This window comes from Vidua chalybeata, chromosome 18 (assembly GCF_026979565.1).
Source record: "Vidua chalybeata isolate OUT-0048 chromosome 18, bVidCha1 merged haplotype, whole genome shotgun sequence".
Taxonomy (NCBI): Eukaryota; Metazoa; Chordata; class Aves; order Passeriformes; family Viduidae; genus Vidua; species Vidua chalybeata.
In genome coordinates, this window is record NC_071547.1 from 7,525,434 (window position 1) to 7,552,582 (window position 27,149).

Sequence of the window (27,149 nt, forward strand, 5' to 3'; positions counted from 1 at the left end):
CCTTTATTGTCCTGTCAGCAGCAAAATCTGTTTATCACATGATAAATCTTCTGTCTCGGTGCCTCTGTCTGATAAATGAGGCATGAGTACAAATACTCCCTCTCTCTCAAAATATAAATGGCTCTGTTTGATTGCCCCGGTATAACACCTGTAGCATTACTGAATGCTTTCATACTATGAGAAATGCATACTTTAATGCTTGAGTGAAATGTTCCTTTTTATGTGTCTGACCAAGGTGGTTTTGATTGTCCTCATACTTTGTGTTTGCTGCTGGGTGCAGCGTTCAGAAAATAGTGAGAGGTGAAGCTGTGCTAACGCTGTAAACTTGTTTTTACATGTGCTGTGCTGCCTGACACTGAGTGTGGCTTTTTGATGAGCCACAGCCATTGAAAGTCTGTCTGTGCTAGTCTAAAAGACAGGAAAATAAGGCAAAGTAGATATAAATTGCAAACTAATCCCTTACATTGTGTGTTGGCAATTTAAACTAAAAACCAAAATCTCTGTAAATACTCTGTAGAGTGCTAGAGCATGGTGAAAACCTCACTAAGGGTAGCTGACAGGTCACACGTAGTCTAGGAGGTGATTTTCAGTGATCTGAAATTCTGCTTTGTGGTTTTTGTGTATATGTAGCAGCTGTTGGAGACAATTGTCCTGGCTGTTAACATTTCTGTGGTTGTTACCTTGTCTGTTTACCAATAACATGGAGCAAGTCTTTGATGAAGGTCGACCTGATCCTGCAGGACAAAGTTCATTCCTCCTTTTGTGCTGTTGCTGCAGCCACAAGAGGTGTGTTAGGTACTTCCTATTGTCTGATCTTAACAGCTTTAGGAAAAATGACAAGTGACATACTGAGCAAGCGTGGCAGCTCGTGTCTGAAAAGCAGTGCTTGGGCTTAGATTTGTTGTATAGTGCTGAAAGAGCTTTGTGAGGTTATGCAAGGGCACTTCTTGGCATTTAGAAAGCTCCTTCCTTGTTCCTTTCCGAGCATAAGTATCCATTTCTGATTCATCAAATTGTTGACATCTACCTTAATTCCTGTTACTGCTATTACTGGTTCCCAAATTCAAGAGCACAAAGGCCCAGCACTTTGCATCTAGTTTTGTCATGGCTTTGCAAAACTTGCGTGTTTCAGGCCTGAGAAATGTCCTTTTTTCTACTCTTAGATCACTTACGAATATGGTACTTTGAATAAAAGTATTGTTTCTGACTTAAGTAGGAGAACACTGAGCTGTGTTGCTTTGTGTGTATCCACTTCACAAAGAGCTACTGTAAACTCTACCAGCTCTTTTTCTCCTCTCACTGCTGAGTTTATAAAAGCTGTGACAGTGGTCACTCTGACAACTGAGCGCAAAGGAGAAGCATTGTGCACCAGTAACAAGCAAAAACCCCTGTTCGATTATGTGTCATTAAATAAATGTAGAGTTTCTAGTTTCCTTTCTGCCAGTTATTGAAATGTGTGCTTTGAAAAAAGGAGTAAAGACTCAGAGTCATGGAAGGGATAGCATCTTTCCTGATGTTTACTTGCTGAGGAAATCCCTTTGTATTGATGAGGAAAATCCTTTCAGCTCTGGCTCAAATTAGATACAGAGGTCGTGTTGGTACCTGGCCATGCTGCATTCAGCATCAGGTTGCTGTTAATTACACTGCTGGTGGAGAGGCATTTGTGCTGCTTTCAGTCTTGTAGGATTTCATTACTTCATTATGTTGAAGTATCATTTGCTCACAGATGTGTGTAGGAAAAGAAATGCTGTTTGGGTGAATCTTTTTTCTGTTTGGGGTTTCTGTGTGAAAACATCTGGCTAGAGGACATGTCTGGAGCCGCTTCAAGAGATGAACTCTAATTATTTCAGTTATTTAGGTTTGCAGCAGTTTGGCTAATCTGTTGCCAACCTAAATATTTAAATCACAGGCTGTAGGTCAAAATATTTATTTGGATTCAGAGCCACTGAGCAGTCCAGGGATACATATTGTGGTTAACATTTCCCTTGAATGTAGCATTTCAATCTGAGATGTATGTGAAGAAAAGTGTCATTTGCTGATGCTTATTTATGTCTGTAATAGCTTAGAAAACCCAAATACCTTTTACCAGTTCTGTGTTCTTCCCCTGATGTGTGTAATGCTGTCACGTAGGTTGATTCTCCCTCTCATCTTTGTGGATGTGCTGTTTTGTTGCTTGGTTGGGCTGAAAGTCAGCACCTACTAGGGTTGGAGTAACTTTATATAAGGTTAAAGTAATTTTACTGGGGTTGGGGCTACCAACGATAGACTGGCATCTACTGGACTTTTTATTCTTCCCAGAAGAGCTTTTGCTGGACACTCGGGAAGGCAGTACAGAAGTTGATGGAGCCCAGATACTGACCCAAACAGAAGGCCCTTTGCTGGTTTGTAAATACCGTGCCTTTTGTCCAGCACTGTCTTAAACAGATTACCAGACCTTTGCCACAAAGGCAGATGGTTCTTGCAAAGTTTTAAGGACTCTTTGTTCTTGCCCTTCAGCAAGAAACCCTGAATACAAGAGCCCTCTGGACATTTACTATTTTCTGTTTTTGCAAATTCTGTTTTGAAATGAAATGTGATTTATGGAAGTAAAGATAAATATGTATTTGTATACAGATTTTTCTTCAGTGTTTTAAACAAGCTTGTCTAGGATGTTTAGGTAGCTGCAATTGCAAAAGCAATGTGATGTTAGTGTTCATTATTATTTATACAAATTTGCATAAATAATTACATTTGCATTATGCGAATTTGTTAGTCACCAAAATAATTACAACAGCTACCTACTGGGCTTGTGTGGTGGTTGGTGGATGTAAGAATATTGTAAAAGAGAAAGCAGGTGTGTTCACAATTCTGAAGCCCTAAACTTCTCTGTTCGAGGTCACGGTTTCCTAAATATTACTGCCAAATTTGAGCTCCATCAAATTACACAGAGGTGCAAACTTGATGCAGATCAGGCAGAAGCACATAACTCTATTTTTGTTAAACTAGAGAATGTGATGTGGTATTTATGCTGTAGCTGTGGGAGGACAGGCTGTGGCTCCACAACATAGTAAAGTCTTCTCTTAGGACAGGTGTCTCCTGAAAACATTTTGGAAGTGATATAATGACTTTGTGCTACTTCTATGTGCTGTCACATGGCTGCAGTGGTTTTGATTTAATAGTAAGAGCCCAGAGTGTTTTTTTCGAAGTATTTTTCCACTGTTCATTCGGAAAGCTAACAGGTGAGCTGATTGCTGCGCCGGTGTTACGGGCACGGCGCGGTAGTTTGCTCTGTGGTGCTCTCTCCCCGTGTTCTCACCACATTATGCAGCAAGGAGAGCATTAACACATTTACTCGCTGCTTCCTGCCAGGTTACCAAGATGGTCAAGACAGTCACCACGAGGACAGTGCGGCAGGTGCCGCTGGGGCCGGACGGGCTCCCTGCCATGGACGGCTCCTCGCCCATGGGCAGCTACACAGACTCCATCGACAGGAGGTACCTGAAGAACGGGGAGCGCTTCATCACCCCCCAGGCCTCATCCACCCTGACCCGATCCTACAACAGCTACAACGACTCGTACCCCGAGAGCCACGAGGGCCAGTACCGCCCCTACATCGGCCACGACGGCTACGGAGACCTCTCGGACAACTACGGCAGCTTGTCCCGGGGCGTCAACTACCGGCCCCGCTACGCCTACGTGCCCGGGGGCACCTACCGGCCCGATGATGGCAGCTTCACCCTGCCCAGCAGGAGGGAGAACTACGGCCCAGTTGCCCAGCCTCAGGTGCCAGTGGGCAGCAGTGTTGACCTGAACCGCTCTCAGCCCGAGCGCTTCCAGCCGGAGCCCTATGGACTGGAAGATGACAACCGCAGCCTCGGAGTAGATGATGAAGGGTATGAACTGGATCCTGATTACTCCACTGTGAACAGGAGGACGTCTGCAGGTGTGCCAGAGAGAGGAAGGCCTCACAAAGGAAGGTAAAACCCGTTTGTTTTTCACAGTGCTGTTCTGCAGCTTTTGCTTATTTGATCATGTACATTTAAATTCTCTGAACTGGTAGATTCTGGAATTACTTGACAGAAAAACTTCCAGTCCATAATGTTTTAATGTTGACTAAATGTTGACTTCCAGTCCATAAACGACTGGAAAACACACATGAAGTATGGAAGAGAGAGAGAGGTGGGGCCCAAGGACCCTTTCAGTGATTCTGGGCTGCTTAGTTCAGGTTGAATTTAGAGAGAAAGATGACCTTGTACAAGAAGGCTAAGTTACTTTTTTTCCCCTTTTCATAAAAAAGAGTTGTGAATGCACTGTGTTGTCCTAGAGCCATCCCACACTAGCAAGGTGAAAAGAGGAGTTTGTGATCTAGGAGACTCCTGACAGGTCTGGTTGTGTGCACATCTGCCCAACAAAAGCTTTGAACAGCTGGTTGGAGTTGCAGATGAGCTGATCTCTGGTGGTGAAGTTGTGCCAAGCTGTCTTGTGAGGTGTGACAGCCTCTGCCCAGATCCTGTGCTAACCACACACCCTCAGCTGTCTGACCAGGTTATGCTGAACCTCACAGATCTTAAAGACTAGATCATTATTTTTGTCCTGTGCCTATAGGGGAGAAAAGACTATCTGTATTTAAAATGTATTGTATTTAAAATGACCAGTTACAAATTACTCCTGGTTCAACCCAGTTTCTAAGGAATGTTCTATTTTATGCCATGTTTTCTGGTATTAGTTGTTTATGCTGTGTTCACAGCTATCTGCTCTTGCATTTCAGAAAAAAACCCAACAACCCCCAGGCTTGGGAAAAGAGTCCTGTTACTCAACTGAAAGTCATCTTGTACAGACCTGAAAAACTTGTAATACTTTGTTTTCTAAGGGATGTACAAATTTTACATGTGCCTGCTTGAAGTCATATCCTTGTGATTCGTGTTTTGATACAGATTTAGTTCTCATTCTTTTCCTTTTAATTTAGAATAGTTTCCAGAGCTGTAAAGAGTCTGGATTCACCTGCCTCTGTGTACAGACAGTCTTTAGACTTAACATTTCTGACCTCAGGCTTTGCTGCATCAGCAGCAGTTGTCGGTGGGATTTGTGTTGCCTTTTTGTTCTGAGTCCTCCTCCCTGGAGATGTTATGTCATTCATGCTTTTGTGGTTCTATTTTTCCTCCCTGTTCTGGAAGTTCATTCCAAAGCTAGAATCAAACACTTCCAAACTGTCATCTATACTTGGGGGGGGGGAGATAAAAACGCAAGGAAAAGGTGTCAAGGCATATCTCCCAGAACACCCTTCAAGTCCCTTGTGACACCTTTTATTTTGCAGGCTTACCAAGTAGTTGAATCACATCCCTGTTTTGTGGGGCTGAAGGAAATACCTGCACCCAGTGGGTGCCAGAATCCTGATCAGTCTATCAGACTTGGGTTAGTGCTTCCCTGAACTAAGCAAGTTTACAGTTCTTGATAAAAGAAGTCAGGCATCAACACTTATAAATTTTTATTAACATTTTTCAAACTGTATGCAAAATGAATAATTAAATATATTCTTAGAACCTACCCATTTGCATTTTAAAATTTGGTGGTTTTATTAAACATCCCTTTGATTTATTGTTCCTTGCAGTTTGGATAGGACCAATTCATAATTTTTCTTTTACATTTCTTTTGTTATGAGGTTTTTTCCATATTTAATATGATCAAGAGGCTTTGACAAATAATTAGCCTGACTGTGGCAGCAAACTTTAGCTGTTGAGAACATAAGAAGATTGTATGAGGGCCTCTTCATAAGCAGTTACTTTTTGACATTTCAAAGAAATACTTGAACAATTCAGTAAACCTGCATTTCAGATATGCTACTGATCTGCAAGAAAATAAAGACTACAAGTAGTGCTTTGTACTAGATGAGGGTAATAGCCAATTTATTATTCCTCTCTAGTTTTTTTAGATTTTTATTTCTGTGAAAATGATTAAATGAATGTGAGTAATTGATGTCACTTTTGATTTCAGAAAGTTTGTACGTGTAGAGCAGGTTTAACAACAACTCTGTTGGATGCTGTTCTGTGTCACACCGACTTTCAGCTGGGCATCTCGTGTCCTGAACAGAATTCCTCCACTGATGACTCACTGAGCCTTTGTCTCATGTTCTTCCCAGTAGCTGCTACTTCATTAGGGAGTAATTTAAAGGTCAGATAAGAGTCCTTACTGTCAGTTCCTGTTCTGAGAGGGCTTGATGGAGGTTTCTCATCGGAATCTGTGCTAGTGAGTCTGATTCCCTGTGTGATGAGGAGACAGCCCAGCTCTGTCTGGAGGGGGTCCTAGGCAGGGGGATTAGAAGTGCAGATTGTTCTTTCCAGCTCTTGCCTGCTCCATTTGATCACAGAGATTAATACCTATTTGTGCTTTTCTTCTGTCATCACCAGCCTTATTTTAAGCTACTTATATTTCATTTTAAATTGGAGAAAATTGTGCCTCCTCACAAACATCTCCAAATCCAGATAAATGCACGAAGGCAAATATTCCCTCTGTTGGCTCATCATTGCTTGTGGCTGGGCTTTCTTGTTTTCCTTCATACTGAGTCTCTCCTCATGTAAGATACATCACCTTCTGCAAGAGCACCTGGCAATTCTTGTTCTTCCCCTCAGCCTGTGCTCTGGTTTGGTGTAAGTCAGGTTGCATAATAAATGGGAGTTAGAGAAAAGCATTTGGGGTGTATAGTATTGAAGTTTACTTATGACGGTATTTACACATCTTCAATTGAGTTCGTGCTCTTTTTTCCTTCATTTGGTAGGTTGCCTTTATTATACTAGGTGTTTTATTACAGTTTTTAAAAACATCTAATTTTATTGGGTGCTGGATGTTTTATATACAGTCCTTTTTGCAAGAGAAGGAGGAATTACTGAATACTTTTATTCACAAAAAACATCCCTACTGCTATTTGAATATTTCTTAATCATTAAATTGAAATGAACACGGGCTGGAAAGAAATGACAAGTCATAATCCATCTTACTGATTTAAATAACTTCTGTTCAGCTTTTTCTTGTGTCAGTGGTGATTTCTTTCCAGAGTGAACCACTGCAGTCTGTACTTGTATGAGCATTCATGGGACCTCTTTTTTCCCTAAGGGCTCTGGAGCAGCTATTGCCAGTGTTACTACTCCAGACTAGACAGGGTATCAATTTTTAATGTTGACTAAATCTACAACAAAACCATTTTTTACTGTTAAATTATCTATGCCAGAAGCCTGATTTAAGACACTGAGACTGTATTTGGTGGTCACTTCACGGTCCAAATTATTATTATCAGGAAATGAGCCAGATTTTAGATTAAATTCCTTTACTAGTGGGTCTGTCTTGCTGCTGTTGTGTATAGACAGTGAGAGAACACACAGTGATAACACTGTACATGTCAGTCTCTTTCTTCTTCTGGTGTTTTGTTCAGTACAGAATATTAGGATGTTGTCTAGTTCAGGGCAGGAGTTTATGGACATGCCTGGGCACAACAGGGTGAGACAAGCAATGTGGTCAATTTTGAATAATATTTGGGTTTTTTCTGAGTGTGTTCCTTAGTGTGAATTCAGTTTGATAATATTCTGGTAGCAGAAGGTGATGAAAGGCAGAGTTTGATGTGGCAGGAGGCAACCCGAGTCAGCTCATCCATTGACAGTTCTTAGGTGTTTCCAGTTAAGGGGATTTTGGTGTTCTAACCATATGGCCCTAACTCAGGCTTCTCTCAGCAGAGGATTCACTCCAGTTTTGAATCCTCTTGTGTATCCTGTCAGGGAACAGTTCCTGGCAAAAGTAGAATCTCATTCTGCAAAGTCTTTATGTCTCCTCTTCAATGTTTGGCACAAAGTTTCCTGCTGAAATCCCAAGCCTTTCTGGTCTTTTATCCAAAGCAGACACCAGCTGCAAAATGTAACGAATGTAACACTTGTAGAAGTTGTTGAGGATTAAACGTTTAAGTCCTTCACCTGTTTATTCAAATGTGCCTGTGTTGAAGCCATAAGGAAGATGATAAATCCACAAGCTCTCTCCCAGTTTTTAACTATGCTAGAATGTGTTTTGATCAATTCCCTGAGACAGGTGATTAGTGAGACCCATGGCATCCTAAAAACTCATCTGCCTTGCTACAAACAGACGGAAGGCAAGATGTTTGCAGTCGGCAACTCTGGCATAGCACCAGAGCTCTTCAGTCCTGAGAGTAAAGAGCTCTTGGTCTCTTGAGAGCAGTATCTGCTGAGGCTCTTGTGAATCCTGTATCAAGTAGCTTTTCCTTTCCAGCCTAGTTGCTCCAGTGATGTGGATGTGAAAAATCACATTTGGACTGCATCAGTCTGACTCAGAAAGAGGATTTCTTTACTCACCCAGTGTGTAAATATGTTGGTGATCAGGGTGTGTTTAATGCCGTGATAGATTCTTGCTTTTGACTTTCTCGCTCTGCCAGTCTGGTCTTGCAGCTCTCTGTTAAAGAAGAGGTGCTGGGGCTTGTGGCACTTCTGCCTTGCTCTGCCTAAGCAGTTGTTCTGATCCTCTGCAGATGATCTGTTTTGGTAAACTACTTCCCCTGTTGGGTTTTTTTAACCTTCCCTAGCCTTGATCACAGCATTTAGTCGTGTGAATCTGAAGTAGTGTGATACTTGCCTTGGCTGAGCTTTCTTGTATACCTCTTAGGTTCATACAGGATCTCAGAGTTTCTGCATAGTGATTTAGGGTCTTCAAGAGTTGGGGTGCAGGTGTTTTCTTTGCTGCCAGGTACAGTCATTGAGTTATGTCACTGGTGCATTAGCAGTGGCTCTCAACCCTGTTTCATCCTCAGAGGAGTGTTGGGTCTTGTTTTTGTTTTATTCTCTTCTCTACCAATTGTTGAGAGATGCTGTCTTGTTTTAAAGCAGGGTTGTGATCTTATTTATTTTTTTTTTAATGATTAATTCTTCAGGTATTTTCACTCATATTTAATAAGTAGTGATTGACAATTAAAATCAGTACTGTTGGTACTAAACTTACGTGGTACTCTTTCATCGTAACAGTGTTGCAATTTGAAGTCCTAACGCTAAAGTTGTCTTTTGACAAATTAATGAGACCAAGCAGCTTTGTGTGGCAAACGGAGAAGGAAAATAGTCCCATCTGTGTGGTTCTGTTTGGAAGGCTTTGTGGAAATAAAGCAAACAAACTACATCCCAAGACAGTAATTATCTTTGTGTACTTGCACGGATGAGGAGGAGAGAGAAACTTCATTGTGCAGGTGTAATTATGGTGGTGCACAGTTATCTTGTGGGCAGCTCACACGACTGAGATGTTCTGAATTGTGAGTTACCAAGTCAAGCAAGAAACAGCTGTGCAATTATTAAAATTAATCTTCTGCTGCTTTTATGAACTGAAAAAGAATTTAGCATGAGGATAAGTTTGGGAAATAAGAATTTGTTGTAGTTTTAACGCTGATTATCACAAATTTGCATTTGTAAAAACAGGATTTTGAGGAGTAGCTAAGAGGTTTTGTTATTCCTTCTGCCCCATGTGCATTCACAGAAGTAAATTGTTTCAGTGTTGTTGCTTTCTGCTTGGAGTGATGGAAGCAGCTTTGTTCTGTAACAGAAAACATGACTGTCCAGAGAGTGTAAATTACTGTGTAGAGCAACTGCTGAATTATACATATACAAATAACTGCATCAATAAACGGATTTCTTCAGATTCATTCTGAGTTTTGGATACTTGCCCATTTTTATCCTTTCATTCAGTTTATGGTTTAGAACAGCAATTAAAGCACTGTAAAGTCAGGAGAGGCACTTCTAACATTAAAAGCGTTAATTGTACAAGACTAAGTTCAGTCTCCACCTCCGGTTGCTCTTCTCCCCAGAGCCTAGTTTAATTATCAGTCCCTTTGGGATGACAGCAAGTTCCGTTTTCTTCCTGACTTCTAATAGCCTATACTTCAGCATGACAGCAGAAATGGTTCAATAACATCATTCAGTGCTTTAGATGAAAGATTTTAAGAAACATTTTGTAGCAATTAGAACCACTTGATTGACTGAGCTAGCTGTAATACTGAGACAGTAGCAAACCTGTCCAGGAAAAAGATGTAAAGCAAAAGGTTTGAAAAAAAATATATATAAGAGGGTGGTTTATGGCAATATCGATTAAAAGTAGTGTTTAGAGTATGCTTGTCTAAGCATCAACATGGAAATGTCGTGGAACTTGTCAGACTTGCTGAAATATATCTGCGGTCCCTGACCAGGCCTTGAATGCCTTTAATTAGAGTTTTGGTTTGTTGCAGAAGTAGCAGCATTAATGAAGATCAGTGTTTCCTACTAAATGTAATCCAGCTCTGTTGTAATTGCTTTGCTAAGTGACCAAAATGAAAGCAATCTGTTTGATGGCTTGCAGTTCCTGTCATCATTTCATTGCTAGCCAAACAACCCCTGTGCTGGAGTCCCATCACTGCTGAGAACTCAACTATGGTTAAGTTTCAAGTTACTCCAAATAAATTATTAGAAACTGTAAATATGCTGCCCCAGTGATGTTTGTGATATTAAAAAGTGTGCTTGTGGCTGAAATCTCCATATTGCCTCAGAGTCACTAAGTGTTTAAACGTGCTTTTTTTCTTCTTTTTTCCCCCCTTTCTTTGTCTTGGGACCGTTGCTTCTCCCAGGGGCTACGATGACCCCATCGAGACGGAGATGGTTGAGGAGAGGATCCCGTACCTGCACGGCGGCTACGCGGCGCCGCTGGCGCAGCCGGAGCGGGGCAGCATGGCCAGCATTGACCGGCTGGGGAAGCGCTCGCCGTCCATCGACAGCATCCGCAAGGACCCGCGCTGGAGGGACCCCGACCTGCCCGAGGTCATCGCCATGCTCAGCCACCCCATCGACCCCGTCAAGTCCAACGCCGCGGCCTACCTGCAGCACCTGTGCTACGAGAACGACAAAATCAAAAAGGACGTCAGGCACCTCAAGGGGATCCCTATTCTGGTGGGCCTGCTGGATCATCCAAAGCCTGAGGTCCATCGTAAGGCCTGTGGGGCTCTCAGAAACATCTCCTATGGGAAGGATAATGAAAACAAAGTGGCTATAAAGAACTGTGATGGGATCCCTGCATTGATCAGGCTGTTGCGAAAAACAAACGACATGGAAGTCAGAGAGCTAATTACAGGTCAGTGTCTGTGATTTTGTTAATGGATTAGTCTTTAGAACAGTTCTTTCAGCTTCAGGAACAAGAATTTCTGGAGATTACAATGCTGAAGGAGAATTTAGATCACTGGCTGCAGCTGTTCTGTAGCTGCACCACGTTTGTGGGGTGAGAGCCTGACACGTGCCCGTCAGGAGGGGATCGAGATCATCTCTGTGGGTGTGTGTGGTGCCCTTGGGATTCCCTGGCTGCTGGGGGATGGATGCTGCTCCTTGGGTGTCGCATGCAGTAGCACGTGCTTGGGGTACTGAAGCTGAAATGAGTTACAGCAGCTCCATTGACAGGTAATTTGTAGTGCACGTGCCCTCAGCGTGTTGCAATCATGAGGTAAGATATGCTGAGCTAAATCTTTCCTTGTTAATCTCTTATAAAACAATCCTGCTGCCATGTCCCCACTCCCTCATATTTAGAGAACAGTCAGTCTCATCAGGAACACTTCCAACCTGGTGCTCAGGACTCTGAGGCTCTATATAAAGTTGTAGCACTTCTGGGCTGGAAAACTCAGTTTTTAGGGAGCATAGGGTCTGCTTTGGTTACTTCAGACCTGGATTTGTTTGTTGCAAAGGTTGGAAAAGGGAGAATTACGTTTCAGGTTACTGAATTCATGCGCACTTTGCAGGGAGTTTTCAAATACAGCTCCATTATTTTAACCTGTTTTAATTTGAACTTAAGTCTTGGGCATCATCCAAAAAGAGCAGTAAAGTATATGCCAAGTTTCAAAGTTCAGCCATTAAGTGGGAAAGGGTAGAAAAGTATGTCAGCTCTTAAAGTAAGGAGAAAGATATTGTTCTTCAGTCTCCCATAAATCATGAGGAGTGAAATGGATTTCCCTTTCTCTTCTCAGAAGCCGCGGGGGATGTTTGGATGGAGACCAGAGCAGTTCCAATGAATTTCTGTGCCAAAACAGAATTTTTCCTGAAAGCTTTGTGAGGATGGAAATGGGTCCAGGGCTGAAACTGTTTAGCTGCCTTACCAATGTTGGCTTGTAAAGGTAGACCCTGTTGCAAACATTGATTAAGCCATTAGAGGTAAACATCATAATTCTGTAATTTCCTCAAAAATTATAGTAGCTCTCTTTAGGTTTTTACTGGTAATCATAATTCTCTGAGATGAACAGTGGCCTTGGGTGTTCCATCTGTTCTTCCACAGCCATTATAGGCTATTTAGCAAACTAGGTCTAAATATACAGTGTTGAAACTAGCAGGGATAATTTCCCAGCCTTTTTCCAGTGAGCTGGCAAAGGAGAGCTGTCTGTTTTGTCAGAGAACCTCTGAGTAGCACGTGCTGGTTGTGCTTGGAGAGCTGTCTGTGCTCTGCCTCAACATGGAAACTCTGCAGGTGCTATTTATATTCCATTTGTTGCACTCAATGTGATGGCAGACTTTATTTTTTTTTTAATAAAGAATATCTGTTTATCTACTGTTCTAGTTTAATCAACACTCATTTCTGGAGTGCTGAGAAGCAATAAATTTATTTCCTTAGATTCAAGAAAGGAGAAGCCAGTCTATAATTTACTCTGAAGGAATATCATTATAGTGCTAGGTGGTAATCAGTCATTTCTGAGATGGCAAAAGCAAACTGGATGTTTTTCCTTTTCACTGTAAATGGCAATTGTTTTGATTTCCCATTGTTTAATTAGCTTTAGAGTTCAAATGCATTTTATTTGGCAGTAGTTTTTGCCAATTAAATACAGTGTTTTTATTCCACCTTGGCTTTTGTTACTTAGAGCTCTTTATTTCCCCTTATTCAAAAACACCAGGAATACTAAGGGCATTAACCTAAACAGATGTCCAGTAACAGATGATGTGTATTTAATCTCCACCTAACCAGGAATAATTTCGTTCCCCTTCTAAAATGATATCACCAGATCCGGTGTGAGACATTCAAGCATCAGCACAGAAAAGAAGAATATTCCAGCAATGCCTCTGTGACTGCTGCTGCTGTACTTGCAGTCTGTGTTCAAAGCTCTGGCTGATAATGTGGAATTGTCCATTTGTAAAATGAGCTCCAAAAGTCAGCAGAGAGAAACAAGAGCCAGCTTGAAGTGCAAAGGGAGCATTCAGGGAGGGCTGCTACAAAAGGACTGTGTTCTGCAGCCTCGGAAATTCAGACCACAATTCCGATGTTCTCCTGGTAGCAATCACAACTTCCTATCTGGGTGCCTTGCCCTAGTGATAAACCAAGGCCTACCTTTGCCATGAAAGTTTTTCAGTGTGTCTGGAGTGAAATGTCTGGGGACTTCATCAGCAATGTGTTAGGAAAAAGAAAAAAAAAAAAAAAAAGAAAAGAAAATACAATAGCATACAGCATTTGTGTTTATTTCTTTTAACAGGCTCCAAATTCAAGTTTGGTATGACACATTGATTTTTCTACAGTTTAATCTTTCTTTAACTCAATACTGGCTGCTTTTCAAAAGCTCAGTAGTAATCACCAGCTGGTCATCCCAGCTAAGGACAAATGATAAAATAATCCTACTTTCCAAAGAGATTGAAATAATTCAAAGAAGTTTAAGTAATTCAGTTGTCTGAATTCAAGAGCAGTTCTAGGCTTGAAGTTTTGTTTCTCTGGCTGTGGAATACTGCCTGCCTGCAGGGCAGGAGGTACCTGGGTCACACAGTAGGACACCCTGTTTGAAGCAGGGCTTTCAGGCAAAAGAGACCATCCTTGCCATCTAATGTGAGAGCCAGTCCTTGACAGCTCCACGCCTTCTCCTTTGCTTGATCTGATGCAGCAGCCACAGCTGGATCTGGTCACTGTTAATGGAGTGGGGAAGAAGCCAGGCCAGTGAGTTAAAAACACCCAAGAGGTGCATGCAGCATCGAGGGAGAAATCAGATGTGTGGCATCAGTGCTGAACGAGTGAGTCTGGCTGTGCTGGGAGTGCTCCCTTGAGCACTTCCCAGGATACACACTTGGAGAAGTTAGACAACTGTTTTGACATTAACTTCTGGAACAGGCAGAGTGTACTGATACACCACTGCTGCCAGATTAAGCCAGTCTGTAGATTTTTGCCTTACAGATAGCACTGGTTTTATCAGAATTTGGAAAACTTCTTTGGGTTAGTGCCATCACTGTTTTACCAGGTAAAACAGTGCACTTGACAAATGGCACTAAACATGATGTCCCTCAAGGTCAGAGATCTGTGAAGTGTGCAAAAAACTGCCTTCTAAACTCAAAGATACATTCATAAAATACCACAGGTCTCACTTCTCTTTCTTTTTGGAATGTGGAGTTACAAAATGTTTCCTAGCTACTGCACTGAAAAAAGCTTGATTTAAGTGTTAGAGTGTCCATAAGTAAATCATGACTAGAGCTGTGTTGAGAAATACTCCATAAAATTCTTCCTTCATTTCTTGCTAGGCTTGCAGCTGTACTGCTGTACTCTCAGATCATTTTCTTGAGAAAAAGAGAGAAATGAGGATTAAGCTGATAAGGAATTAAATCTGTTCTGACTGGGAAAGCTACAAAAGTTTTATCTTGAATGATAAGGTTTTTGTGGAGGAAATGTTCCCATCAGATATGCAAGACCAAAATTCTATTACATTCTTTGAAAAGCAATCAGAAGTTGGAAGCTTTAATGAATAATTTTGTTCTTTGTGAGAACGTTGGAGTAATTTTGTTGTTTAATGACATTGCACTGATTTTAAGTGGTGCAGGACATGATGCTTCAAATTGGTTATAATTGAAAAATGATTGACCTTCAAAATTCTCTGCAGAATGAGGTATTTTGATCTAATGCTTGAATAGCAACTTGCAGATAAAGCAGCTGGCTCAGAACTCCCCGCTCCTGGGCACTGATGTGTGCTGAGGTCCTGTCAGCTGCTCAGACCTGGACTCCTCTTTGGAGAAGTACCCTGCTCTCTTCAGCTTGTTGATCTCAGATGAGCTTTCCCCTTCCATTTGCTATTCCAGGGCTTCTCAGAAGAAGGTCCTTGTCTGTGGTGTGTTCTGTCACACACTGGCTCATGTTCTGGTGCTCAACACTGCTGAAAAGAGCACAGCTCCAGTCTTCAGGACTTGGATACAAACAAGTCTATCAAACAAATGCCCCCCACAACCAACACGCAACAGGAATTCCTCAGGGAATATATTGCAGTGTGCTTATTTTTCCAAGTGATAAACTATCTGGTATGGACCACAGAAAAGGAATTAAACAGCTTCTGGTTTCTTGTTGATGTTGGATTTTTTTTGAAATAAAAGCTTGTAGTTATTTTCCCTGCTTAATATATTGGAAAATCAGGGATGATGGTTGAAGCCACAAGTACATAAGTACATTACCCACAGTATTTATGAATAAAAAATAGCTAGGCATCATGTTCATCTTCTGAAGAGCAATACTTCATCTTTCTCTTGTCCTAAAATTCATGCAGTCTCTGGTTAAAAAGGCCAAGACTTGTAGTGAAAGTGCATGGAAAATTTAGATAACTTCATTCACCTTGTGCTGCTGTGTTAGTGACATGATTTCTCCTGAGTGCTGTTCATTTCAATTGATCAGAGTTTTAAAAACACTGTTTCCAGCTTGGTGAAACATTACTGTGTTAGGCCAAGAGTAAAAGAGGATGATATTTAAGATGGATGTCAAATTTACAGCAATTTTTTCCCTCTGATTTTTTTTTTTTTTTTTTGTACTGCTAAATGCTACAGTTGGATCTGAATTTGTCCCCTTAACCTAAAGGCTGTCACTATCAGTGACCTTTCCACAGACTTCATTTGCTCTAGAGCAGAAAGGATGCTGGAATTTAGAGGTCTTTGTTTCATAATTTTGAATAAGAAAAATGTACTATCAGTGTGTTTATTTTCTATATCCTTTCTTGTGAAATATTTTCCCCATGAAAATATGAAGTCAGTGTTCAACCTGAAGTTTTTTCTCTGTCTTTGGAACCACAGGACTCCCTCACATCTGTTTATTTTGTGCTATATTTCTTTTAAATGCTGCTCATTTTCCCTTGCTAAATGCTTTTCAGCAGAGGGATTCTTTTGGATTTCCTTATGCAACTATCAAGGAGAATATTATAAATTTAAGTGCTTTGACCTTTTGAATAATTTGAAGAGTTTGCACTAATTTTTTTAATAGTAAGGCTGTCTTTCATTCTTCTTCAGTTATTGTTTTGTATGGAAGATTGTAGAGATGGGAGGCAGATGAGAAATTGAAAGCTTGTAAAATGCTGAGGGAGTTTTTGTCAAAGAGAGTGGGGGAAATGTTCTGTGTAACTCCAGTTCCATTTGTCTTGTAGTCAGTCACTGAGATTTACAATCAAATTGTGTTTGCCCTAAACAGTTCATTGTGTAAGTTACAGCCAGCCCCTTAATAAAAAGTCTGTGTATGTAGAGGAGCTGCTTCCATTGGGGCAGGTGGTTCTCTTGTCAGGGTGGGGTTACAGCATTAAAGCTGGTGGTAGATGGGCAGGTTGATGCTGCAATTCAGTTGGAACTCTGTTGAATCCACAGTTGCATTTCGTTTCTTGAAATAACCTCTGGTGAATGAGAATATAGGAAGAGTTTGGAGGTGGTGATTTTATTTTACATGCTGTGGTTGAAGGTATTGAAGTCTAGACACAAATCTCTAAGTCTTAAAACAAGCAAAAGGTTTTAGCACTGGAAAACTTTAATACAATCCTGTAATATTAGAGCTCTTGGAAATTTTGAAGGTATTCTTGACTTTTTAGTTACATATCTGCCTTGTTCTTTTTAAGCAGTAAAATTTACCTTTGTAGTTCCACTCTAGAGGTAACTGATTACATCACTGCTCCAGGAAAGATTGAAAGGGGCTGAAACAAAAGGTTGCACTTCTGTTGTTCTGTTGTGTTTTTTAGATGTATATAAAATGAGGTGGAGATTTACAGTTTGCACTGTAATCTGCACAAGTCCATAGTGGTTGTAACATGGGAGCCTCAGGTTGATATTCCATCAGTTTAGGAAAGGTTCCTTGTGTGTTTTGGGGAGTCTGGGTTTTCTGTTTGGGCTGTCTGAAAATTTTGCTGGAACTCACACTTTTCCTTGGAGACCAAAAGCGTTTGTCTGGCTCCCTCCAAGTGTTGTTACTGACAGTTCTCAGATGGTACCAGGCTGGGTCTATGCAGAAATTCTCTCTGAAGTGAGCATTCTGTTTTAGTCCTACTCTGATGAGTAATAACTGTCAGGACACTGATACAGGTCTGCTGGGAGGCTGTATCACTTATCTAGCACTGGGTATTAGGCAGCTATAAAGCTGTTGTTCTGTTATTCGGTTTTGATGTTTGACTTCTGTCTACTTTGGCTCATAATTGAGTTAAAAATGAAAAGACAGTGGAGTTCTGTTTTCCAGCTTCTTCAAGAAGTCATATGTTTGTGGCACCAGGAGATTTGAACACAGATATTGCTTGTGACAGGAAAATGAGAAAATAAATAATAGAAAAGAGACTTGAATGAAATATTATCTTGTGCAGAAGATAAGCATAAGATCAGTGATCCTCCAGAAATTCATCTCTCCTAGGACTTGCTCAATATACTTTGCCTTACTGGATGAATTTTTACTTTTTGAGGCATAGTTAGACTTGAAAGTGTAACACAATTTTGTATACAGCAGAAAAAGCCTATTAATCTCCAGTAGTACATCACCTTTATGTACTCTGTGTAGGGCTTGATGAGTTCAACAATATCCATGTCCTGATAAAAGTACTTCTGTGCTTTGTTGAAGAAGCTGTGGGATTTTCCCTAAGCTGGTTCTGGTCTGGCATCTCATCAAGTTGCTTCGCCTTCTTGTTTAGTTTTATGATTTAACCTTCAAGCACTGTGAATCCTGTGATTCTATTTACCCTTCAGATTTAATATAGTTGTTATACTCTGGTTATTTAATAATCCCCTGCAGGCACCCTGTGGAATTTATCCTCCTACGAGCCCCTGAAGATGGTCATCATCAACCATGGTCTGCAGACGCTGACCAACGAGGTGATCATCCCGCACTCGGGCTGGGAGAGCGAGCCCAACGAGGACTCGAAGCCGCGCGACGCCGAGTGGACAACGGTCTTCAAGAACACCTCGGGCTGCTTGCGGTAAGGCGCAGCTGCGGAGTTTTTCCCCTGTAGTTTCTTGGAGGTTTTTAGTGAGGATTTTGAGCTACTGACTATTTAGGATTCTAAATGTTCCTTCTAAAATTCCTTGCAAAGGAGCCTTTCTGGTTTCATACTGTGTTTGCAATTCTGAAAGCACCTTGAGAGCAGGGCAGTTCATGCTAAAAGCTGGAATTAGGAGGAGTCCTAATGCAGTCTGAAGAACCAATGTTCCCTAAACACAGTGGGTCTCACTTTTCTTTTGAGAACAAAAAGTTACGTTCAGTTTAGATTCTTCAGCTTTGTGAAGAAGTCAGTTAGTTTGAATAAAACTAATAAAGATTTGGCATTATACCTTCTCTTGCTCTTAAATGTACTCCTGTCAGATTTCTACTGATTAATGCATCTTCAGAAGTTGGTTCATTTCTGTTTCTTGGGCTTGTGGTCTCTAAATTGCAATAGCTATTCCCCCAAGTAACTTCACAAATGAAGAAAGTAATGAAAAGTGTTCTGGAAGGGCCCATTACTGAAATTATTTGCAGTCCCACTGGAAGCTGAGGTCCTTTAAGCAGACTCCAGACATCATAGGTTTTTACTTACTAGTGTCTCATTTCTAAGGGTGTTCTGCAAGAGGAAATTAGTCATGGTGAGGGAATAAAAGGATTATCTCAATGAATATGAGATTCTCCAATAAGTATAGACAATAAATTAGTCATTAGCAGACTACCCTAATCCACATCATAAAATTTTATTAGTATGTGGATCCACTTGAACTTCTGTACTCCAGGGTATCTCTTGGTTTGTTGATCAATTTGGTTTGGGTTTTTGCGGGTTTTTGTTTTGTGTTTTTGGGTTTTTTTTAAATTTTAAAGTAAGGCACTGGTTTAACAGGACACTCAGAAGCTTGTGCCCTTTTGGACATTGTATTCTTAAAGCCTATGAAGAAGGGTGTGAAACATAGTACTGAGATGTAGAGAATTTAAACTTCTGGTATTTCAAAGTGGTCCTGATGCAACCTGAAATGCATCAGGCGACACCCAGTGAGTGGTGGCTGTTTCTGCTTTTGAAGGGGGACATGTCTTACAGTCCTCTCATCTCTGGTCTCTGCTGTCATAGTCAGGAGGGACTTAGTGCTTCCTTGTGGAAAATTTGAAGCTTCCATCAGATGTGAGGCGAGGTGATCTCATGCTTGACTGAGGCTGCCTAAGGTAGATGGGGATGTGAGAGCAGAGAAAGGTAATCTGGAAAAGGTAATCTGTCCCTGTCTGTGCTGAGCCATGGAGACAGCAGCCTCTTGCACAGGAACTGGGGAGAACTGCCCTGCTGTCTGCTCACTTCATGCAGTGAGGTGAGTGGGTGCAGGAGCAGGTGGGTACGAGCTGCCTTTCAGCTGATTGTGCTTCCTATTCCCGTGTCAGGGGTATTACACACACCGTTGGTAGAGCACTTCCAGATTAGGTGTCTAAATGGACATATCAAAAGTAATTAACATTAAAACTGTTGGAAATTATTTTGTGTTGTGTGCTGAAATCCTGTGCAGCTCATCTTTAAAAGCAGCAGCAAGATGTGATAGTTAACACCAACAGAGAATAAATTGTTGCAGCCATCTGTCTGACAGATACCAGTGTTTAAAAACCCTTTGCCTATGCTTCTCTCATTGACACAGTAGCTGGTCCTAGAAATTCAATTTCCACGAATGTAGCTTATTGCAGACTACAAACTGTTCACCAGTTTGATATTTAATTGGGAGATTAGGCCTCTTGATTATGTGCCAGCCTCCCTTTGTCCCCTTTGGAAGTGAGCCTCAGGTGTGAGCTGCGTTGTCTCCCAAAATAACTGGAACGATCTCTGAGTTTCTGAGGTTTCAGGTGTCCTTGCAGTTTAGGTATCTAAGCAGAAGACAGGCACTGTGCATGCATCATGGCATTTGTTTCAGTATCATTTTTTCAGTTAATGAAGTTTATCAACAGATGTGGGCGAGTTTCTTCCAAACTCAGTGATTCACAGCATGAACTGCCAGTTAATTATTACTTGCCGCTTTTTTTTTAACGCTGCTTATTCATCTTTACTTTGTTCTTAATCTGGGTTTCTCCTTTGATAATGTGGAGCCATGGAAACACTCATTTCAAAATAATTAAAAGCAAGTAATTAAAAAAACCCCACACTACAATTATTTAGCTTTACCTCTTCTTAAATTCCTGGTCCATCCCACTTTCCTTTCCAGTCTTACCCATTTTCCCCTGAGTAACTTGTGTCTCTCCCTCCTCACTTCAGGGGTTCAGGTGCTGGTGTGTGTGCAGGTCTGAGTAGGTCGGGGTGAGCTCTGTAGTCACCTTGGCCCAGTGCCTCAGGGTGGATTAAGAGCTGCATCAACAGCAGGGATGGTGTGGTGTGGCAGGCACATGTGGGATGGAAGGATGCTTCAGCTGCAGGGTCAGTAATTGGGGCCAATACCTGAGCAAAGATCTTTACCTGCACCAGGGCTGGGGATTGACTTACAAGATAAGAGCCATGATCCATGCACTCTGCCCTTGGCTGGAGCTGAGCTGGCTTTCTGGCTTTCTATAGCCCTGATTTACCCACTTGCTGAAGTAAGAAAATTCCTGCTGTGATGCTGGATACTGATTTTGGTTTGTGTGACCACAGGACTTGCATCTAGCAATTGACCTGCTCTTTATCTGTGTCTGATACTGAAAAACATTGGACCTGGTCATTTACAAGCTGGAAATCAGAGAAGCTGCTCACAGTTTATCATCAGAAAAGCCATTCAAGAAAGCTGCTTTGCCATGTTATTTCATTCTGGGATTACCTGGGACACTCAGTGGTGCCCACTCCAGGCTACTGTAGCTGACTACACACACAGAGGGCCAGTGGGAATCCAAGGAGGAAAAGGCCACTGGTGAAGGTCTGTGCTGACTGTTGTTTATTTAAAGGGGTCCTGAAGTCAGGCCCTCTCCTGTGGTAGTGCCCATTGTAGGGATATTTTGAATCCTGGTATCATCTGGAACATGGCTGATGGGTTCTCTGTGCCATCTCACTCTGCACTTGACTTGCCAAAAACTCTGTTCAAAGAAATGTTTGGAGGAATCCTTTGGAAATTGGCAGTACATCCAATTTGCAAAATATTATCTGATAATGAAATTTATTGGATGTTCTTTTATAATCTTGACCACTGAAGTTTTCAGAAACCAGTGCAGGTGATGGTAATTTTGTCTTCATTCTCATCCTGAGATCAGGAAAAAGATGCTTCCTCTTACATTGCTGTGTTTCTAAGGGTAGACACAATGTGATGAATAGATCTGCAATATCCATAATCACTTTACTGCTGCAAATGGTCACTAGCCTTGTGAGGGATGCTGCCCTGGGTGTCATTTTATAAAACAGAGGTATTCTTGTTGAAGCTGATAAAAGAAACATAATTGGTAGAAATATGGAAAGGAACAGTAAAAGACAAAGCAAAGTGGATTTTTGGTTATGAAGCAGTAGGACTGGGGAAGAAGTAAGGAAGACATTTGCTTGCCATAGGAGAATCATTAAGTATGCACAGATGTTCCTTCATTTCATTTGCAGTGCAAGTTTTATGTCTTCACATTGTATTTTATTCTTTTAGGTATGTGGAGAATGTCTCTTCTAGTTACTGCCTTTTTTTTTTTTTTTTTTTTCTTTAAACAATTAAATCCGTACTGGGATTTGCACTCCAGAAGTATTTGTCTTCAAATAGCACTCCTGGTGAAATAATGGAATTATTTGGTGCATCTTCATGAGGCCATTTCATGATCCTTCCTACAACTTTTACCCAGACATTGAGGTGCTTCGGGAGAAGAGCATGAATTGAGCTCCTGTAGGAAAGATGGATCTGTGGTTCATGAACGCCCAGGCAGTACCAGAGACCTTCCCTGGGTCCCCTGTTTCTCCTAAGATGCTTCCCTGCTTTTCATGGGAATTGCTGCATCTGTGGGTCCAAGCACTGTTGCAGTCACATCGTCTTGTTAGTTGTGTGTGGAGATAACCACCATGATTCCTAATTCTCTGGCAGCAGCAAGGATTTTAATGATTTAAAAATTAAATTCATTGTAGTCTTAATTGCTGGTTTTTGCCTAATTACTTTTAATTCTCCTAGATTTTTTCACTTATAAGAGGACAGAGTAGAACTTAGTTCCTAAATTGCCAGCTTTCTAGCCTGATTCCTGTGCTAAACTGACCTGCTGTCAACAAATGTTAAATGAATTAATTTGCATAGCAAACAGATGCAAAGTGCTCCTTTTTCCAGGGGTACCATCTGTAGTTGCAGCGTTTCTTGTCAGTTCTCCAAGTACACAGAAATTCGCATTCACAAACATCCTCAGGGTTCAGAGCCCTGGCCGAGGTGTATGAACACAAACAAACTGCACCCACCTGACTTTCCCTAAAAACATCCATTCTTCAGCTGGAGATTGCACATAACAGCTTGTCCAACATCAGCCCCTTCGCTGAGAAGGGAAGGGACAGCCTGGTGGCTGGAGCTGTACCAGGAGACTTGAGAAGTGTGGATTTATTTGCTGGTGTGCTAGTGCACTGACATAATTACAGGCAAGATTAATGGTATAAACCTTTTTGTGGTCTAATTTTTAATAGCCCTGTCTCCTTCTGGCTTTGATGAGGTTCAGGCTGCTAAGTGCCTTAGGGGATCTAGATTTCACTGATCTTCACTCTTCCATCTTTAATGTGGGACTGGCACCTTGGTATGTACCTTCCCCTGAAGTTGCTGTAAATACCAGTAGTTCAAGGATTTTGAAATGGTTCATCCTACAGACATCAGCTGGGAATAAACAACTCCTGTAGGTGTAAATTAAGGGTTTGGTCCCATGGAATCACACCTGAGAGGTTTGGTGAATGTGAGATACGATGTTCAAAGACATAGTATAAGGACTCAGGGAATTCAGAGCCAGAAATACACTCCACCAGGTTGAGAAACGATGTAAAAGTATCTGCAGGCCCCTCTTAGGTACTTCAGAGGAAGAGTGACTGCAAGAGCTTGATGGTAAATCAATAATACTTGGGATGTGTCAAATAATTTTTGTATGCAAATGTTCTGAGCCTTTTTCTGAGGAGGACAGAGCATTATGGTACATGCCTGTGCATCTTGTCCTGCAGGTGTCACTTGCAGTGTTTCAGTCACAGGTAACACTGCCTCCTGTCTTTATATATTAGTAACATGTGTGTGTACCCAGACACAGCCTGCACACACAGTTTGTAGCAGGAGTGTGGGTGTGTCTGTGGGGCACGTGGAGGTAAAGAGGGTTTGTCAAGCAACGTCTTGTTTGGCCAGAAAAGGTCTCTCTCTTTGCCCCCGAAAACACTTGTATGGAGTGTATCGGTGATGTTTTTTCTTCCCATCTCTGTGTGCTGAATTTGAGGAACAAAAAGAAGTAAGGTCATCAAAACCAGGTTCTTACGCCCTCCTTTCTTATTAATGATTAATGTGTGGCTTTTCTCTGAAGAAGAGTGCCTGGGAATTAGAGCTTTCAAAATGCATTACTTTCAAGTTCTGTTCATCTTTAGCTCCTGCAGGCATGATAATAGTATGTGGTGACAGTCACCTAATATTTGTCCTGTGTGCACTCATACACTGGAGGCAGCCTTCATCTCCCGCTGACTGAGGTAAGAAGGCACTGAAGCACCAATCTGTGACCTAGAAGTGCTGCCTAGTGCAGAGCAGGGTGCAGGAGGTGAGGTTCAGGTGACACTGCTGCCAGATAAGCTGCCTTTGGTGTCAAGGGAGCTTTGCTCACTGAAGCATGGCACAACAGAGAAGGTAGAAACTAAAAACCTGAAAACTCACATTTCCATCTTTTTTATCAACAGCAAATTTGCATTAGTACAGAGCTCTCCTCGGCAGCTACACTGCTCCCCAACTCCAAAAAGGGTTCTTTGACAAAGGCATTTGTTTGACATTCCTTCTTACTCTCAGTGTATTCTCCTATCCTAGTTCAAGTTGTCCTTTCCTATGCTTTGCAGGGCAGTTATTTAACCAGGATCATGTGGAGAGGAGCCCTCCCAAAGGTTAATGCTTCACTGTCCCATCCAGGGGAGCTGAGGGCAGATGCTGCCATCTCTGTCCCCCCAGCGTTTGGAGGCTGCTGTGCTCATGTTGTGTTCAGAGTGCAGCCTGTGGGAGATTCATGCTCCAGGTACTGGAGCTAAGATACTGTCCGTCTTTTGGTGTGCAGCTGGTGCTTTTGAAGTGGACTTTGGGAGAAGGAATAGTTACAGAAGGAGATAAAAACTGAGCCAAAATTTGCCTGTGAATCCTCACTTTGGAGGCAGCAAGTAGCACGAAAAGGGAGAAGCTTATCTGCCCAACCCAGACTGGAGAAAATCAACTCAAATTAAAAACCCACACAAAAGAGAGGAGTGAGCAAAGGCAGTTTCTTAATTAGCTTACTGATACTGTGCAGGATCACAGCATATGGCTGTCCTGGGGCTTATATGATGAGCAGAGCGTTTAATTCGTGCTAGTAAGGAGCTGTTAGGGTTCCTCCTGACAGTTCCTGATGTTTAGCTTGTAATATAAATAAATTATGCATAGATTTTAGCAGCAGAGACATAACCTAGTTACATGCAATCTTAATGCTTTACAATCATATCTTGAGATATAAATTTAAAGTTGTGCACTTGCTTACTGCCTTTTGTCATTATTTAGGAATGAACCTAGGTCCCTCCTCCCTTGGCTGTCAGGAGAGGGAATGTACAAAAAATTGTCTGTTGCTGTGGTGGGGTGAAGAGCAGGACTGCAGCAAAGCTCCCTGCAGTCATTCTGATGGATGTAGTCTGCTTTGGAAGGCTTGTAAGCCCTGATTTTTGTTAGATTAGTGCCACCTCCTTTCTGTATTTTTGAGATTCTTTGTCATGGCAGCAAGCATATGTGATAAAGCAAGCAGAGTCCCTTGGCCTTTCTTCCAGGAAGAGACTGGAATAACTTGGAAGCTAAGTAGCTGCTGGGCATCGTGGAATTCTCATGCAGTGTGTTTCTGCATCATTTTGCATTACAGGAGAGCAAGCTAAGGCCCTCCAAGTAGGTCATGCAGGAGGTAACCAGTCAGCATTTTACTGAAAAGGCATTACGAGGTGTTTTGGGCATAGAAAGCCACCAACAGCGAGGTACAGATGTCAAGGCCATTCTTTCTTAAACCATACTCTTGGGCCCTAGCCTGTTTCAGAGAGCTCCTGTAGGCAGTGCAGACATGGATATGAGGTGTTACAGGGTGCTCTGTAGATCTCTTGCTCTGTGCCACTTGCTGGAGCACAGACTAAGCTCATTAAACCCTTTTTCAGGGGTGGCTTTTGCTATGTCCTCTCAAGCATTTGGTCAACTAAACAAAACCAGCCACTTTATTTAAATAGGTGGAAGGGTTTGCATGCAAAGAAACTGGGGCTGCTCTGCTGCTGCTCTCTTGGGTGGTCAGTGAATGCTGGAGTGGAGCAGCAGTGTCCAGTGGGATCCCAGGTCTGAACAACAACTACCCAGCTGCTCCCTGCCTAAATCAACATCAGTAGAGCTCCTCTGGCTTTCTGTGTATTTCATTTGGACTTTGGCTTCTTTCTGCTTTCTTTACCACATTCTCTGCTTGATTTCTGATTGAGCTCTTTGCTGCCAAACTGCATTGTGCTGTACAGGGCCCTCTGACCAGAGCTGCCTGGATCAGGCTATCTTCATGCCATAGGCAGCTTCTTTCTTTTTCGCTCTTGTTTTCAGAACAATGAACTTTAATACCAATTAAACTTTCTGGTACTTGATGTGAACTGAAGTATGGAATCCATTCAATTTCTGCATGAAATGATGGAATGATTTTTAAATGTTGTATATTCCTCCTTTGAGACATAGTGGGCCTAGATATACACTTGGAAATAGAGTTCGTTTATTACAACTATTACTGATCCATCTCCTTTGGCTGGCATCCAAATAAAAATTTCTTTATTGTGAAGCAGTGTGTGGGTGTGGAAGGGTGCTTCTATAACAAGGGTTCTGCCTGCCAAAATAGGTGGATAGAACAACAAATATATTTTAAGCTAGACTTGTGAGAAGCAGTCTTTTATCAGCTGAAGTATGCAAAACTCAAGTGTCTGGACAGCAAAGCCTTCGTGGTGGTGCTGCTCAGAGTCTAGCAAGGGGTTGGAAAGAGCTCATTGCTGTCTTGGCTTCAGCTCTCACCTGTGATTTTTCCAGGGAAAGGTGGAAGTGTTACTAGGAGGATGTCTTAAAAATTTCCAGTTCAACTTCCTATTTATAGAAAAAGCAAAAGTCTCCAAGCTGTTGTCTTCATTCCCAGCTAGATCTCTAAACAAAGTGCTTTTTACACCTGCTGAACTGAAGCAGGGAGGGTAAGTGTTCAGTAACACTCCAGCCTTGGCTTCATCTGCAGCACTGTGGGATAGCATCTGATGGTGCTCTCCAGCCAAGTGACAGACACAACAGTCCTGGAAATACTAGTTTTAATTTTCAGAGCTGAAGGTGTCTTTGCCTTTTTTTCAAGTTTCTCATCACCATTAAAAAGAAAACAATCCAAAAGCTCTCCACATCTCCACTCTGTTGGATTGTTAGGGAGAGCACAGAGGGGCACTGCCACATGATTGCACTGAAAGAGTGCAAGTTAAGTACCCTGTACTTAATTACGTTTAAGTCTTTTCTCTTGAAGATAATTCTGGTGTGTGGCACAGACAGTAGTAACAGCTCACCTCTCCTAGGGGCGATGAATGCCAGCTCTGTTCTGCAATTGTAAATGTAGCATTCAGAATTGCATATTATTAAGGCAACTCTTTGGTGATAATGATAACTTTATCTAAAGGCGTGAACAGATTTCTCAGCACACTCGCCCCCATTCTCTGAAGTCTTTAATAGCAACAGACTGTATTCCTAGCCTGATGAGTTTCTATGCTCGTAGGTATTTACTTTTATTTAACATTTACTTAGTGCTTCTTTGTTTTGTTGTTTTGGTTT

General features: G+C 41.7%; 1 protein-coding gene across 5 annotated transcripts in view; it reads left to right on the forward strand.

The window, feature by feature from the left end:
- Positions 1 to 27,149, forward strand: part of ARVCF (ARVCF delta catenin family member) — a 164,335-nt gene that overhangs the window by 82,021 nt on the left and 55,165 nt on the right. For all 5 annotated transcript variants that reach the window (XM_053959464.1, XM_053959465.1, XM_053959463.1 and 2 more), the window contains exons 3-5: positions 3,349 to 3,956; positions 10,610 to 11,109; positions 17,992 to 18,175. In XM_053959464.1, coding sequence (XP_053815439.1) covers positions 3,349 to 3,956; positions 10,610 to 11,109; positions 17,992 to 18,175 — 1,292 coding nt within the window. The remainder of the gene's footprint in view (positions 1 to 3,348; positions 3,957 to 10,609; positions 11,110 to 17,991; positions 18,176 to 27,149) is intronic.